At 34.9% G+C, this 18,001-nt stretch overlaps 1 protein-coding gene across 1 annotated transcript in view; it reads right to left on the reverse strand.

Moving 5' to 3' along the window:
* The window catches only part of CEP126 (centrosomal protein 126), a 41,914-nt gene that overhangs the window by 15,635 nt on the left and 8,278 nt on the right, over positions 1 to 18,001 (reverse strand). Inside the window, exons 3-4 of the mRNA XM_074816738.1 lie at positions 15,853 to 15,998; positions 8,737 to 8,960 (exon numbers count right to left, since the gene is read on the reverse strand). Of these exons, the coding sequence (XP_074672839.1) occupies positions 8,737 to 8,960; positions 15,853 to 15,998 (370 nt within the window). The remainder of the gene's footprint in view (positions 1 to 8,736; positions 8,961 to 15,852; positions 15,999 to 18,001) is intronic.

Genomic DNA, 18,001 nt, shown 5'->3' on the forward strand with positions numbered 1-18,001 from the left:
GCATTATATATAATTTTACTCTCCTTGTAAAACAAAACCTCATGGGAACACAAAATCTCAGTTGAGGCAACCTTCAGAAATGTTAGGAACGAAAGAATAAAGGATTTCTCGTTTAAACACATACCCACTTTTACTTAGCTCATGCAAATTTAGTTCATTTACATTTATTTTGTTGCATCATACAATTTCATCATGTCACACATTAAAGATGCTTATCATTCTCATTAAAATATTTACATATTTTATTTCCCTTGTTAGCCTACTCTGTAAAGAAAATGAATGTCATGTTTTCTTGTAAAAATGCATAAGTAGAACTACTTCTGCAGACCTAAAAAAGCATTCAACAATTACTCTTTTTTAGTGGTCAATAGATACAGGGAAATAAACCTGGAAATCCCAATGTTTTAATTTGATTTAATCTGTGACAATATTATGGGATGATAAAGAAACAAAATGTTCATATAGTGAACTATCTTTATATTTTCTGGATTTGCATATTGTTTGTGTTATGTAAGTACAATTTATTGTTTTGCCTGTTGCCTGCATTATCTTATGTCCTAATGCATGAAATCTAAACCCAGCCTGTCCACATACTTGGTATTCTAGGAAAGGGAACACTTATGAGGACTTAAAGAGGTCACTTGTATATCTTAAGACTTAGAACAGCTGTGTCAAGGAATTTCATTTCAGTAAACCACTAAAACAAGAGAAAACATGAGCCTAAGGAATCTTTCATGAGGCCAATGAAAAAACAACATTGCAACAAGTAAAATTTTAAGAGAACCTGACAAGTGAATTTTCTGCCAAAGGACTCTGTCAGAATGCTATTACACTGAAGAGCTGCTATATGTATATTTGACATTTTCTGCAAAAGAAATGCTGACTGTTCGCAATTCCAAGAGGTAAATGGGAATATTCTTGTGAAGATAAATGCTGGAAAAATGCTACCTACTCTGAAAACCCAGGCCCCTCACCTCTCACACTACTTGCTATTCTTGATATTTTTGACCGGTTTATTTATAGGAGTTCTTTGTGTGTTATATGTGTGTATATATAATGTTATACTTCACATTAATTGTGAAGAAAAAGACACCAACGGTCACACAGATACAAAGCTACCTCTAAAAGACAGTGAGGTATCTAAACACCTTTACTGGTTTTGAGTTTACCAACTATGAAATGGGAAAGTCCATTACAAAATTAATAATCTCTTTTCTATGCAAGTTTGGAAAATATAATGTACATGGCACTACACAATATTGATTTCAGAGAAGATGTGGGCAGATCCAAGAAAGCAAATGCCACTGAGGAAGGATTTTGGTGCTTATGTTGCACAAGAGATCCATTATATTGTGCCAAACCCACCAAAGAAGCTATGAAGGTGTAGGATGACCAGAGAAAAGCTTCCTATCAACACCCATGTCTTTCCTAGGCTAACTCCTAGGTGCCTAATTTTCCCCCAAGCTATCTAGGATACAGAAATTAGCTATCTATGAACCTGAGTATTTAAAAGGACCTGATTTGCCTGTTTGGGAAATCATCACAGGATGCTAGAAATACAGGTTCAAACCTCTTGGGATAAAAAGAACTCAAGTTTCCAGTTTTGTAGGCACTCAGGCACTTCAGTAAGCGATACTGTACTGAAGGATTGTTAAAGAAAAGTGATCTGAACACTGAACGTCAGGGTTTCAAGTTCTGACTTCCAGTTTTAATGAAGACCTGAGGTAAATGTACATAACTGTGTAGGAAAAGGTTTTCAGCTAAATGTTTCTCTCTTGCTTTCTATTAATTTATTTTGCATCTCAATACTGAGAGTGCTGATTCTCAGGATCCCTGTTCCAGATGCCTAACGCCCACAGGCTAACCTAGTCATTCAGCTCCAGAAGTGGAATTCATAATGCTAGTTTTTAAATACTTTAAAAATTATTAAATGATTAGATGTTGAGGCAGTGAGCACCACTGCATTAGTCCCTTTTTTGTTTGTAACCTATTAGTAAATCTGTTTTGAGCAGGCGCCGTCTACCCTGCAAATTTAAGGGATGGGGTCATGTAAAAATAGTATGGGACTGCATAACTGAAAACCGCCATAAGGGGAATAGACATGGAGAAAAACTGGACATGCATATCCAATATTAATTCTAGAATTTCTTAACTGCTTAACTAAGAATCATGTTAATGTTATATATAAAATGCAATGACATAATTTAATGAGTAAATTAATAGTTATTTACAATCTATGTTATATTCAATGTAATTTTGGTTATCCTAAAAAAGGAGAATGGAGATCAGCTAAAACACCCATTTTCACTTCTTTGGAATTTGCAGGTTGTAGGAGAAATGATGTTTTAAAAAGTATTTTGTAGATGAAGCTATTTCTAGACAATACTTTAGAGACAGAAATGAAAGGCAAACAATTCTCAGAGATTTTTTTTTCCATTTTAAAGCAAAAAAAATAATCCTCTCTCTCACTGATAGTTAAGGTCTTAATGATGAGACTCAAAGCCCTGAAATTATCCTTTTCAGAAAAGTTTTCCAACAAAGTCTGATTTAGGGGGAAAGAAGAGAAGAATAACTGATGGAGGAAAGTATTCCTTCGTCTTCTAGAAAACTCAGAATCTGTCTTCCTGGTTTGTTCTTACTCACAAATATAAAAATAAGGCAAAGCTTTAGGGTTAACAGATTTGAATGAACTGCAGCTGTAGAATCAGAAAAAAATTATTAATACTATTTGACCAGTACACACCTCCTAAAAGACCCATAACCATACAGTGTGTGAATATAATTTTAAAAATAATTCCCAGTTCAGCTGAAGGACTATCCTACCAGATCTCTGATTTGCTAAAACATCAGTATACATTTTTACAGTTTATAAATATTACTTTTTCTTTTAGCAGTCTAAATACATTGCAAAGATGGAACAGTTTTTAACATGTTTCCACTCTATCTTGTGCACTGCACAGCAGCAACAAAGGCAGAAGGTGGATTTATATTAGGAAATCCTAAAGGTCACATACAGAAATACTCTTAGATTCATAGAATATCCTGAGTTGAAGGGGACCCACAAAGATGATCGAGTCCAATGCCTGACTCCACACAAGGCAACCTAAAAGTTAAACCGTATATCTAAGAGCATTTTCTAATATTATATTTTTATACCTCTCCAGAAAAAAATTTATCCAATGAGACAGTTTCATGTAATTGCCAACACTCACTGCACGCTTCATTAATATAATCACTTATCTTGAAAAAAATATTTAGAGACTGTTACGTTACCTGTTTTACAATTTCCATTTTTTCTATCAGATATTTTTCAAGACATACATTCCTCTTAAGAACTTTATGGATATGATTTATAAGAACATGTACAAGATTTCAGCATCTACCTTCCCCTAAACAGCCTCCTGAGTTTAAAGGCTGATATTTTTTCTTCTTGCAGCTGTTTGGAACAGCACAAATCTTTAAACTGTTTGTTACAAGATCTTTCAGTCTACTGGATTTCAGTTATTCTTTGCTTATTCCTGTTGTCTGAATTCTGAGTCTTTGGTTTAATGCTTTATTTCCCAGTTGGTGAGCCATACTTCGTTATGGAGATATGCCAGTATCGGGTATAAACTGCACAGCAAAGCTCAAGCTACTAAATGCCTCAGAAGTGCTGCTGCACATTTATAATAATAAATATTTAAAAAAAATGATTAGGTTTATGTGTACCCAGGCCACCATGAGCCTACTAGGATAGAAACAGAGTACTGGAAGAAAAAAGTAGTTAAATTCTGTTTTGCTTTCCACTTCACAGAAAGTTTATCTCTTTAAAAAAAAAAACCAAAACACAGCTCTGCTATCTCCAAAGGGGTAGAATTACTGTGGACAGTGACACTTTACTCTTGATGAGAAAGCAATAGATTTCCCAACATCCTCTTGAGACATTAGCATATACTGTCTCTGATAATACCAAGTTCTCATAACATAATATAGCATCCTGGCAGATCACTATGCACAAACTTTTTTATCTTCCATTCCCTTCCTGCAAGTGAACATTTTATTATTACTGTAACTGAAGTAAACTACTGTTTTTTCCTCTGTTCCTTTCCTTTAGCTACATTCATGAACATTTTACTCAGCTGCAGTAAAACAAATCACTTCAAAAAAAGCTATGAAGTATGGTAGAAATAATTTAGTGCATAGCTATATATAAATATTTCATAGATAGATATATATATGGATGGATGGATGTATATGAATGTAAAACCAAAAATGGACTCAAGCTAATATGTATGGCAATTCTTATGAAAAAGTATATGCTTGTAAAGGAGGAGCAGGTATATATATGACAGTTGTCAGTTTCCCTGTTTCTGTGGTTTGTGAGCCATGCTGTATGTATAACAACCCTAACGTATCCACAAGCAAGGTCTTATTCATGTATTAATCTACCTGTGAAACAAACACTTTTGTACTGAAAATGCTGTTTCAGCTTCAACCCTACATGATCACTGATTCAAGCAGGGCTTTAAATTGAGGCAAGACACTCTTCAAATGACTGAACATTCAGATTGTCAGATACGAAGATTGCAATGGCATTTTATACAGCATAGGCTTGGAATAAACCACTATTTTACATTAAAAAAAAAACCCTAGTCTTGAGGAATACACAATCAAAACAAGTTCGAGTATTTGGGTAAAATAATTTAGTCTGGAGATACATTTCAATTTGCCTTTATAGCAAATGCGAATTTTGGATTAGTGAAATAACGTGGAAGACAGTGATATGTTGCAATACTGGTTGAAAGCCAATAATAACTGAACCCCTCTGATCTTGCCAAAAGGAAAACGAATAGGGAAATCACTTGAGTTTGTCATGTAATTTAAGTGATCAACATAAAATATGTTAACAATCACAGTTATAAGTAAAAAATGGCCAATGTTTCTAGATTTAAGGTGACCACAGAAACTTATTTCAAGTCTTTGAACGGTCTCTTCAAAATCAAGTCTAATCAGTTCCAGTGATGATTTATCCTAACCCTCCCCTTAAGAGTCTGTTTTCCCACTAACTAGCCCGGAGCATTCTACGAGTTCTTGACACTTGGGAGAGACTCTGTACACAGGCACTCCTTTTTTCCATGCTGGTCTTGTCTATGCCTCTGAAGAGTTAGACTGATACAATAGACCTTGCAGAAGAAACCCTTGTTTAACTCATCCCAGTCATAAGTCATATTACAAATGGACTTGAAAATGAATTCAGTTTTTCCATCAGTTACCTGAAACATCTTCATTTCATAGACACAGTCTAACCTCAGAAAAGCAGTAACACAAACGGCTAACAGTGATCCAGATCAACTCACTCATGCAAGTAAGGCGATGTCCATACCCACGTGTTTGCAGCATCTGCTGCTTTCATTTAGAGGAACATCACTCAGAAAATATTCTTCATTATTTCTCAGAGACTTATTTAATTCTATATGTAACATATATAAACACACAGAGAATGTAATAGGATACAAAATTTTATTGTCTTAGAGATAATAAAGAATAACCCTCTGACCTCATGGTTTGGGTTGCAGTTTCTGAGAAATGATAACCTGCATTCCAGTCCTTATTTCGATAAATACTGAAGTATTTTATGTCAAGGGGAACAGTATCCATAGAAAGACTGATACCGAGTACTTCAATGGCTGCACAGTATGCTTGAAAAAAAAGGAGACCCAAGGTAAAATTTCCACTTCTAATCAATCAGAAAGTGATTGAAATTTGGATTTCACAGATACCACTTGAATAACCTAATAACGGTCATATAAAGGAGGGAAGAGGAAAATACAATCTCCATGTTGTAATCTATACCTATTTTGTCTGTGAATTAGCTCTTACTTCCAAGTATTTTGTTTAAAAAGTGAAACAATAGAGGTAAAATGTTACATCAATCAAACAGTTTAATTCAAGCATAATGTATTTTTCTGGAAGAGCATAAAAATATTGTACTGACCAAACCAATTTTGTATGGCCACCAAATTAAAGAGGTGATGAAAAGAAAGAGACAAAAGTATCTGAATAATACTGTTCCTTGTCACAGTTAAGTCATTTTAATGGAAATTTTCTAAATAATTCAGTTCAAGGCAGGTGCCAGAAATGGAAAATTTCAACATAAACAGTAACATTTGGAAAAATGATAGTTTTAGCCATGAGAGTAATGTCTTGGTGAAAAGCTGCATGCAGCTTTAGCTAAAGACTGTGCTACCAGCTCCACGTTAAAGATTTTGTTTACGCCTGCAACAAAACCAGGAAAGGACTGTGCAACAAAATGTTTGATTGCAAATGAAGTTAACAATATTAATTTCTTCAAAACAGAACATACTTATGGACATATAACAAAAAAATAATTTGATGTACTGGCTCAGACGTAAATGTTCCACAAAATAAAATCTACTGCTCTCAATATTTTAAGAAAAATAATTTAGGAGAATTGTAGAAGGGTCCCTAAAAACCTTGGCTTATTGCTGAAACTACACATTTTTTTAGGGATGGAAAGCAGGGAACACACCAAATCTACTGGTCAGGGTCTACATAGGACTTTATTGCCCTGTAGGAAAGAAAAGAATTTTAGGAATCTTTATAATCCTGCTAGGCCTGTAAAAACAGAAACAAAGAGAGGTCAAAGGATCTCAATGGATGGTTAGGCTGCAAAGCATGTGCACAGTGAAATACTTTGACATTAGTTTCAGAAAGGCAAGCACTGTTGGAATGACTTTGGACAACAGACAGTAGCAAGACTACTGAAGACTATTCATGTCAGTAAGAGTATTATAAATTTTATAAGTAGAAGTATTATAAATACTATTTCACATCACAGGAAGTCAAAATGCAAATCCATACCAGAAGAATCCAACACTTCCAAAATTCAGGCCTTAGAACAATGACAATAGCTTTCTTGACTATTTTTCTAATCAGAGTCCAAAGCATGCAATTTCAAGGAAGAAAGTCCAAATGTTTGAAGTATAAATATTTACAATTTGAAACTATTTATCAGAGGGAAGAAACTGAGCAACCCCTAGTGGTAGCAGAAAAATACATTCTGGAAAAAGAAGCAAAATTTTCTACAGGACCAAAGGATTTTCAAAAATACATTAATTTGTAAACACAAATTACTATATTATATGCAGTGTCCAAAGCTGATGAAACATGTAGAAAAAACTATAAGTAAAAAAATCATGCATGACTCACATCAGTTTTTCCCCTAGAATTCAATTAGAATGTGATAATTGTGTCTGATAAAATACACTACAATTTAGTTGCCTTACAATATATTAAGAAGAATCTTTTAATACATTTTTCTCAAAGAGATTTCAATTTTTTTCCTAATTCTAAGATGTCCTAGTGTAGCTACTGCCAAATTCAGCATCATCATTTAGGGAGGGATTTGCAAACACTATACAAATGAAACACAAAATGCATTATATTTGTATTTTGTTTGAAAGTGGTTATCTAAAATTCAGTTTTATCAGCTCTCTTCTATAAATTGCCATTTGCTCTTCCTTCTTTCATTCTTGGAAATAAGAATGAACACTAAACAACAACCTTGCAGTACAAACTGCACTTTCTGTCTTCTCAACCTTTTTGAAGTTTACTCCAGTTGAGTGAGATTTTATGTGTTAGTCATCAGCTGCTCAAGATTCTCATGAATACCCATCAGAACAAAGTAGGTACAAAGACAGAGATGACTGTGCCTGGAAACATCAGTATCAAAGAACTCAAAATATATCTGAAATGTATACAGTCTTTCAAAAGTTATCCATACACGTGCATCAAAAGGAAAAGCCATTGCTCTGTTTTCACCAATGACCCCATGCCTGTAGCTGTCACCAATATAAAGGGACTGTGCTTCATAGAGTCAAGGTCATTTCAGACACCACGAGTCCAGATATCAGTAGATAATATCATAGAAATAAAAGAATAAGCCCAAAATTATGTCTTCTTGTTTCCAAAAAATGTAATATTGAAGACAGTATTTCCAAAATCACAGACAATACTGACAGACCTAAAATCACAATTAAAAGTGCAGTTATAAGAAATCACTTTGGAGCTCAGTTCTTCTTGATTTTCACTGTGTTTCTAAGGTCACTTTTGAAACTGATTTTGGGTCAAAAAATTAGTTTAGGCAGAAATTTAATGGGCTTGTTACTGGAACACCTGCATCTATTCCAAAGATGACAAAAAGGGATCTCAAGAGACTTGAAGTCAATCTCTTAAGAAATCACTACACATTGGGAACAAAAAAAAAGAATCAAAAAACCCCCTAACATTTGACCTACCATAATTATACTGCTCTAGCATTTTGCACTGAGCTGTAGCAATCAGCAAAGCAGGAACTTAAGTGTGAACTGCAAGCTGTCAATTTAAGTTTGGAGCTAGCACAAGATTCCTGTGATAGACTAATGGGTAGCTACTTCGGAGCCAAGAATTCTGACATACAAATCTTAGATTCACAGAAAGAATGACAACATGACAGATATCTTTGAAGAATTTGTGAAAATATTCTTACAAACATTTTGAAAGATCTCTGATTTCTTACTGAAAAATATGCATAATTTTACTATAAATAATCTATTGGTAGGGCACAGTACAGTGTGCTCTCAGGTGTTGTCTACTTGGTAAATAGTAATTAACAGAGCTTTCATTTTGATCACATTTAAGAAAACTTCTATTACATTTAAGAAGCATCATGTAATGAATCACATGGAAATATCATACCTCCAAGTTGCTGAGATTCTGTTTTTCAAGGTGATGTTGCATTTCTTTCAGATTTTTCTGGAAGAGAAGTCGGCTACTATCCATGTTTGTTCTACTGCTCTCTTGTATTGTTTTATCCCAACCAACCATTGCTGAAATCTGCTTCTGATGGGAAGAACTGTTTCTAGATGCTGATGAGGATGAAGTGTCATCTGTGGTTCTTGAGGCAAGCAAATAACTTATTACTTTGGCTTATTTCTATGCGTCAACTGTACACTTTTAAACATGATCCTTTCCAAAAGTATATATCATCAATATATGCCTGGCAAGTAAAGGACAGCTATACTATATATAACTACAGGTGGTGCTGTTAGTACTATCTAAAACTGTCCAACACTTTCCATTTTAAACCTTCTCTTCTGTTATTTATAAATAGTCAGACTTTTCTGATTGGGTTGTTGGGTGACTGCCTCAGGATGAATTAATCTGGAAAATGTCAGCCAACAGTTTGGTCATTTATAGAAATGGAACACAGAGGTGCTTCTTTTAAAAAAAACAAACAAGAAAAATGGCCTTTATTTTTGAATAAGGTTGGCTTATATAGAGGGTAACTATATACTGATGCTGTCAGATATTCCCTTACTTCAAATAGCAAGAAGGCTTTGTAGTGTCTAGAGACCCCAACTCTACTGATGACGTGTAATGGCAGTAATGTGGTACATTAAAGAATTTGTATTTGCTGCCTGAAAAAAAAATCTTTGGAGTAGCTAGTGTAGCTGTGTACTGTGGTCAGGGTGAGCCCAAATTAAGATAGAGGAAACCATAGTATGAGAATTAGCAAGAACTATGGGGCTGGCTGACACTCAGAAATCAAAGAAGCCAAAAAGCATGTGAAGCCAAATGACAAGGAAAATGTGCAATCAGAGACTAGGAAAGCAGGGAGTGTGTAACAAGATATGTTCAAGAATAAAAAGCAGATAGAACTGGAACAAGGCTGGGTAAGATCACTAAGAATAGGAACCAAGCTTTGGAAAACAAGAAGCAAGAAGTAGGTAGATATCAAGGATGACAAAAATAAGACACAAGTAGCTTTAACCAGTGAGAAAGGTAGGCCTTAAAAAAAAGCAAAAACAACCCACACACCAAAACCATCAGCTCATAGGTATATCAAGGTTGAGCCTTCTGGAAGTATAACTATTACCAGGTTGCCAGCTATGCTTGACTAGGTAGTGGAACAGTTTAGTGAAGGACATTGATCCTGTCTTTTGGCTCCAACCATGTTCAGGGGCCCTAAACGCCCTAAGTCTGGCATACCCAAAGCAGCACTTAGAGAAATCTCTCACCAGATCCATGCTTTCATCTGTTCAGCAGAGCCATAACCGTTACAATTGGTTAGAAAGCCAAGCTTATGTCTCACTGTTTTAGGATCAGTTGTTATTCTCCACAATGATTGCAAATGGTGGTAGAAGGAGAATAGGTCTTGGAAACAGATTATCAGTATAAACTTTCAATGAAGTTATTTGTAAAATGGGTATACCTTTACCAAAAAAGGGGAAATCCAGCTCTTATCAGCTTGATCAGGTCCAATATTTGAAATGATACTCTGTCTCAGCAATTACTGAATTTTGAGTAACAAACCAAACCCTACTGTCCATTCAATATGCAGATGCTTTCCAACACTCCCAGGACACATTTCTCATATACAGTTCCTTAGCAACATCAAGATGATCCCTTAAATATTGCTAAATTGGGTGAAGGTGTTTAGCTAAATTTGTGGCAAAAGTGAACTTTTATTCTATGTGAGATTAATACGAAAAACGTACTTCCACATATTTCCCTCTTCTTCTTTTTTTTTTTTTTTTTTTTGTTGGAATCTGGCCTGACAATATGATCTACCATGCACACTTTACCCATCCACATTTCCAGTGAAGGTGATGGTGAAGATGATGGTTCCTCTCATATATGGGCAATATGCAGTGGAGGAATTTATAAAAAGATATGACTATTTCATGCCACACAAAGCTATCTCCCTTCACAGCTGGCACCCCTATTGAGCAAATCTGAACAGTGCAGTCTCACAATATGTACACAGACCTCATCCTCCTCTACTGCCTATCGAGCATAGATGCATTATTAGGAAACATGTATTGTTCCTAGCTGGAGATGGCTACCATATGTCTAATATATGTACAGAAACTCAGTAACCCCTTTCCTTCACTTCATTTCTTCAGCTTAAGTTTCCACAGTTCCTTCTTCATGAATCTTCATCTGTTTATCCTCTTTCTGTATCTAAAATTATACTCCCTGTTAAAAGCAATCCCTTTTTAGTACATGCATGTCACATGGGTATTTAGTCTAATAAGACCTTTTCCTGTATTTATTACAATACTTATAAGTTTAGGACAATGGAAAACGGAAACTTTCATCCCATCGAGATTATTATTTTTCAGAAGATTTTATACAATACTCCAAAAAGGTTGGCATATATTTGGTAGAGACTAAAAAGGAATTTATTATTTCTGATGAGATGGCTAATAGCAAAAAAGGGAGAACAACTTCTCATATTTATTTATAGAACTCAGAAAACTGCATTCTATATTCTTTTGAATGGGAGATATCCTCCCTATCCAAAAACTTTCTGCACTTATCCACTTTTAAAGACTTTGTTACTGTGAACCAGACTGATATACAACTGGCCCTCAAAAAATCTGTTTTTTGTTTTTTGTTTTTGTTTTGGTTTGGTTTTTTGGGGGGGGGGGGCAGAATTTTCTTAATATCTACATGGATGTTTAAACTATTTATATTTATAAAAGTTTGTACATTCCAACTTTTTTTAGAGAACATTTTTGATTTTTCATAATTAAGTTTCTATCCCAAGGCTGAACCTAATCAAATACAACTGTTTTTAAACACAAATAGGGAAATATATCTTGTACAAAGAGCAGCGCACCATTTACACACCTAATGTGAACACATCCCAATGCCTGTCAGTTAATGAGTTGACCAAAATCTTTCCTTCAGCATTTAATTACTAAACCTTACTAGAAGCAGAGTAGCTCTACTTCAAGCACAGAATACAATCTCTTACTCATTAGGTGTTTCAGGATCTTCTGTCCTTCTCCATAAGGAGGTAATATGTCTCCATTGCTTAATTTAATTTTTTACAACTTTTAAAACATAGACATTAAGAATTCTAAAACCTTATAAAATTCACCTATATCCAGTTGGGTCTGCAGCCATATTTATCTTGAATACGTAATACAGTATTCATGTCTTCCCTTAAAAGGGGACTGTCAATGAATTCTATACATTCTATTTCTGAGGGAGGGTGAATTCTAAAGATACAAGATTTTGGTGTGAGTGTTTGTAGAAGTGTAAGAAGAGATAGAAATACAGAAAAGAATTTACTACCTCATCTGAGTTAGTTATTAGCTCTTCCAAAATTTCCAATTGAAGGGATTATAAGACATTTTTAAAGCTTTACAGCTCAGAACTGGTGAGTTTTGAAGAACCTTCATCTTTGAGAACCTTCTCAAAATGCTTTTTTGTATCAAAGCTTACCTTGCTGTACTGATTTTCAAGAAATTTCTTTGCTCTCTAAGAGAATTTTGCACAATTTTTGGAACCAAGTCTGAAAACACAGAAATGCCACTTTTATGACCCATGCAAACTATGGCTCCCAGACAAAAACTGAAAGGAGCAACCCCGCACTAATATATTCTGCAGCAGGCCAGAAGAATCTATGCTGCATAACACATGTTCAGCTTGAATCTCAGTGCTTAGTAAGGGATTGTGTGAGATGCAGACAAAAATGCATAGATTATTTTCTGTCACAAGGAAGGAAGACAAATTGTTAGCATTAAAATAAGCAAAGCTTTATTTCATATTAATTTGCATACCTTGCCCCTATACACAAGCCTGTACTGCAATAACTTAATTCTTTTTGCCTCATTATCATACCCGTAATATTCTCTACCTTCTCCTTCACCCACTCAATATGGCTCCTTTCCAAGTCTTCTAGTTACCAGCTAGGGAAAAAGGCAGCACATTCTGTAGCAGTTTCCAAGATATTTGTGTGCTGCCTTATCCATACTAACTGGCCTGTGAACTGCCAATAGGTCAAAATGGACTCAACTTTTAAACCTGTTTCATGCTGGGGTCTCTTGTTTGAATAATTTCTTCCTTGCCCAATTGACAATTTCAAACTTGTAGAAATATAATTATCTTTGAGATTCTTATCTCTCTCTCAAATTTGGTTAATAGGGGAACATAAACTGTAAAGGAATATGAACACATAAATTTAATTTCCTTAGGAAATGAGGTTATAAAAATGAAAATCAGGAAAAAAACACACCTATTATTACAGGATAGTGAATTTTTAAAATTATACAAATATAATATGGAGTGACAGCAATGTCATACTGTCAGAAATGGTAAGTGGTTTGAAGAGGTCCTGAGAGAAAAATGTAAGCCCCTGAGGCACAAGGAGCAGTCTGAAGAAAGATGAAAAATAAAGAAACAAATGATAAAGGCAGGGGGAAGAGGCACTGAGCTGCTGTCCTTAATCAAGCCTCTGGGTGAAATGAGACAAACAATCAGAGACCCTGAGACAGGGTTCAGAAACTTCTCCATTCCTTTGCCATAATTTCAATTTATATTTAGCAGGTAGATTTTTTTGTTTGTTTGCTTTTATGGCTGCAATCCTCCCTTATTATGTCAATCCAGTGTAATAGTTGCAGAACTATATGTGTGTTGACCAGCAGATAGCATGAGTATTTAGCTCTAAGAGGTATGAAATATTTTCTCAATTGCCCAGTTTATTGCCTGCAAACATGTATTAATCAGCAGTAGATATGTAATCAAACTGAATATTAACATCACAATGAAGAACACACTGAAGCTCAAAAGTAGGGAGACCCATTTTAGACAGAATTTATCTCTATTCTGAACATCTGCACAATTTAAAGCATGCAGAAAATAATTATAATAATAGTAATAACAAAAGCAGCAACAATGAAAATATAATCCTGAACTGAAATATAAAGGAAATGAGAGATAAGGAAGGGGATAATCAGGAAGGAGGATCAAATACAGCTGACAGATAAACTATGCATAAAGAAACAGTCTGTGATAAGTAGGTATCTCAGAAAAAGTGTTTAGGTAGAGTGAAAAGTATGCAATTCAAATTGTATGCGATATAAAATGAAACTGCGGGTGAAATTGTTATCAGGACGCTCAAGATACGTATAGAGGATGAGAAATTTAAAGGAATGGCAGTTGGTAAGAAGATCATGGGATGAATATACAAACTAAACTATCCTTGAATGTCAAAAGGAAAAAAATCTGGATGAGAATAAGAAATCATCTAGACAGAATACTTTAGAATTCACAGAATAACAGATGGTTTGATAACCATGGCAATCTGAGTCAGGCTATAATGAAATGGAGGCCGGGTTAGCCCTGACTATTCCCAGAATTCCACTGAAGGGGAAAGGTTTGTGTCATCTCCTCTGCTGTTTTACCAAATGGACACAAACAACTCAAGGATGTTTCATAACGTTTCATTGGAAGAGTTCACAGAAAGGCTTTCTTTACCACAGTTTCTTAAAGAGTAATTAATTGTCTGCTGTTATTGAATACACTAAGCAATTTATATCCTTTGATCATCAGAGTAAACAGAAATGCTTACCTGAAGTTGGTTTTGTTTCTGCTGGGCAAGCACAGTCCTGGTGTTAAAACTAATCCTTTAATTTGTTCAAGAGCTTCTTCTAACTGAAAAGCTGCTTTTCTCTGGACTAGAGGGATTAGAATAAAAAACACAATGGAAAAAAATATTTCTAAAATGGGAATATTTTACCATAAATGGTTTGGTTAAGTTTCTGAAGTTTGGAAGCCTAAATCCAGACTGTTACAATAAACTGAGTGGTTTAGCATCATTAGACATGCTGGAACATCTCTAGTTCCCCTGAAACAAAATCCCAGCCTATTTAAGAGTTTACAGTAACACATGTACTCAACAGTTTTGCTATTTGTTTTTAGACTGCACTGTTGAAAAAGTATGAGGTTAAAAAATCCAGCACTAACTTTGTTTTTACATCAGGATTATTCTGCTCATGCTCTAAGCCAAAGTTATGCGCAGATATTTTATAGAGGCCAAATTGTAACTTAGTAATCGAATCAGTGGAGAAAGAGAGTCCAGACAGGCACAAGGTGTTGCATCTTTCAAGTAAGTAGGGTAGAAAGTGGCAGAGGCAGAATTGCTATAAAGGAAAGCCAAGAAAAAAAATCGTGATTCATTATATTGCTACACAGTCTAGGCTGTCAGTAGAGCTATGAATAAGCCCTAAACCAGTACTGTTCTATTTTGTTATTTTAATTTGATATTTGATCTTGAAGTCAGAGACATTATCTCACAGTTGGCACAATTGCAGTTGGGAGAGCAAATCTGTTAAAGAATACCTAAGTAATATACCATATCTTAAGAGTTTCAACACTGGAAAGTTGACTGGAAATCAGACTTGGCTGATGCTGTTAAAAACTTCTGCCAATCTGCACTGATTCCAAGAAAGCAGGAACTGAGTTGAAGTGATCATTACTTCCCAGCAGCGAGAGAACAGCTTAAAAAGCTGACTAATTCAGCAAAAGTTATGTAATACATTAGTATATGCTCGGACTGCTTTTATTTAATGATAAACAAAATGCACATTCTTGAATATTTCATATACAGGGGTTCAAATAGCAGATCATTATCTACTGAAAGATACCATCATAGTAGCTTTCAGTGCCTTTGTAACACCTCACACCCAGCTGTGAAAGCACAGGATTGTAAGCACACTGCAGTGAAAAAAAGTAGGGAAACCCCAGGAAGCTACAATATCCCAAGGAGGTGAGGTACTTACTGTGACAGGAATATAATGAAATATCTCACAGCACAATTTTTAGAAAAAAAAGGGTTTTTTTAATTCCCTCTACCCAATTTTCTCATATCTATCAGATCTGAGCTTCTTGTCAGTTTAGTTTTACTTATATGAACTCAACTGATTTTAGTGAAGTTAATTGTTCTGTTTTCCTCAATTATATTCTATTAATAGAAAAACAGTTGTATTGTGAATAATGGTTAAATTTTAATTTGCAAACCTATTTGCTTGTGTTGAGAAAAAGGCAGATGAGCACGCTGGAACTTACCAGTTGCTTCCTGAAGTTTAATTTTCCTCTGCTGCAGAACTCGTTCTCTAAATCTTTGTTCTTTTTCTTCTGCTTGCTTCTGTCTTTCTTCAAAGGCTCTGCATTTAAGAAGCAAAAGTAGATGATTCTTATGTTTTCTAATTACATTTACCAAAATATTAGTAACTTACTTGCTTATCAGTTTGCAATTTCAGTACAAAAGCTTGCTTGTCCATAAATTAAATGCTATAAACTTCAGCACAGCTAGATTTTTATGGTTTGTCTGAACGTAAATGGGTAAAGAGACACACCATAATATTTTTATTTTTTAGCCTCAAACAGAGATTTGATTCTTTCTTATACATGAATTAACATGCAGACTCAACCAGTTTTTGTCACCAATGTGACTTCCACCGCAGTCTTTACATTACCACCTAGATGTATCACAGCAGGCAGATCAATAGGAAGGTGAGCTGCAAATGCTCTGCGTGTGTGTGTGCCTTTCATGAGCTGTTGGGGAAACAGTAGCAGTTTAGAAGTATGAGATTTCCCAATTTTATGGACAAATTATTACATTTCATTAATAGAAACTGAAGACAAAATAGATACCACTTTTTTAAAAGTGAAAATGTACTGTAAACAGATTCCATGTAGCTATTCAAACCTTAAATCACAAAAACTACACACTTGCATTCCTGCCATCGAGTGCACCTTAAAACTCCGTCCCATATCATAAGGGGAAACTGGAAGTTGTGCAACATCTGATCTTCCTTTCTTCAATACTACACCTCCAGTACTACCAATGTTAAGCTCAAGAAAGACAGAAAGACAGTGATGAAGCATATGAAAAGCCAAAAGCAAGTAGAAAGACAAAATGTGCAAAAGGATCCACTGCTTTTGCTAATGTATGTAGCACTCTAGATTAATGTTCTCCAAGGTCAGAAATCAAAATGCCAGTGAAGAACATATGCAATTACTGCTTCTACTTCGGAAGTACATTCCCCTCAGAAAGGTACAGATCTCCCAGCAGCAGTATTCCTCACAATTGTCTTGGATCACAAGAACTGCTGAGACTACATCCTGTAATGTATACAGATGGTAGCTTATGTTTTATTTTAACAACCTCTTTATTGCAAATGACACTTAATAGTTACACTTTCCAAAATCCAGGTGAATTTCTATGACTCAAGGAAACTCTCCTTCTAGAGATGTTATAAAACTCTGCAGCTTCAAATAAATGATAAGACAGAAGATTCACTTTTGCAAAGAGAAACAATTAAATTATGATCCCAATACTGCAAATTTCATTTGCAGACTTCAGTTTTTCAGCAAGCAGGAATGGCTTCACTTGAGGCATGAGGTGAAGCCAGACAAGCAGTTATCCAAAAAACAGAAAAAATCTGCAAAGAACTCTGTCCACATAAAATGTCATATTGCAATTTGGTTAAAATTTCACAGGAACTTTAATTGTTCATACAATCCAGAGGTTAGAACTAAAAAAGTGGAACTAGAGTTCATTGTCAACTTTCAGTATTCCTCTATTTCACTCATATTAAAATCTGATACAGAAATCCGCAATATTTTACAACTTTATCCTGACTAAAGAAACAGGAAAATCACAACAGAGGAAACAGACTTGCTTATCCTAGTTGGTACTTTAAATACATTCTTCTTAATCCCCTTAATATTTCTAGAAGCTGCTCAAGAAGGCCTTCAGTTGAACTGTAGTCGTTAAATTCAGACATGTGGGAAATTCTACAACTTTGCACCTGGAGTAATTCCAGCATATAACTCCAAAAAGGAAAGAGTAAATTCTGACAGAGTCTTTATTTATTTCTTTTTTAAACGATTCTGGAGTATGACTTAGCTGCACTCTTCCACATTCCTAATAACTGGCATTAAAAAAAAGACTGTTGTTCTATATAGCTGGAAATGGCAAGTCCAAATGCTGATGCAAGAGGTCTTTTTCACCACAGCTCATCATGATCACTATTTGGTTTGGATTAAGACATGAGGGAGAAAAATGATCTTGTTTTAAATGTAAGGAAATTCATTAAAGATACTCAGTGAAGTCTGCACCATTAACTTCTTGACCTCACAGAATGTAAATTGTGACACCCAG

The sequence above is a fragment of the Strix aluco genome, chromosome 2 (genome assembly GCF_031877795.1).
Source record: "Strix aluco isolate bStrAlu1 chromosome 2, bStrAlu1.hap1, whole genome shotgun sequence".
NCBI classification, from domain to species: Eukaryota; Metazoa; Chordata; class Aves; order Strigiformes; family Strigidae; genus Strix; species Strix aluco.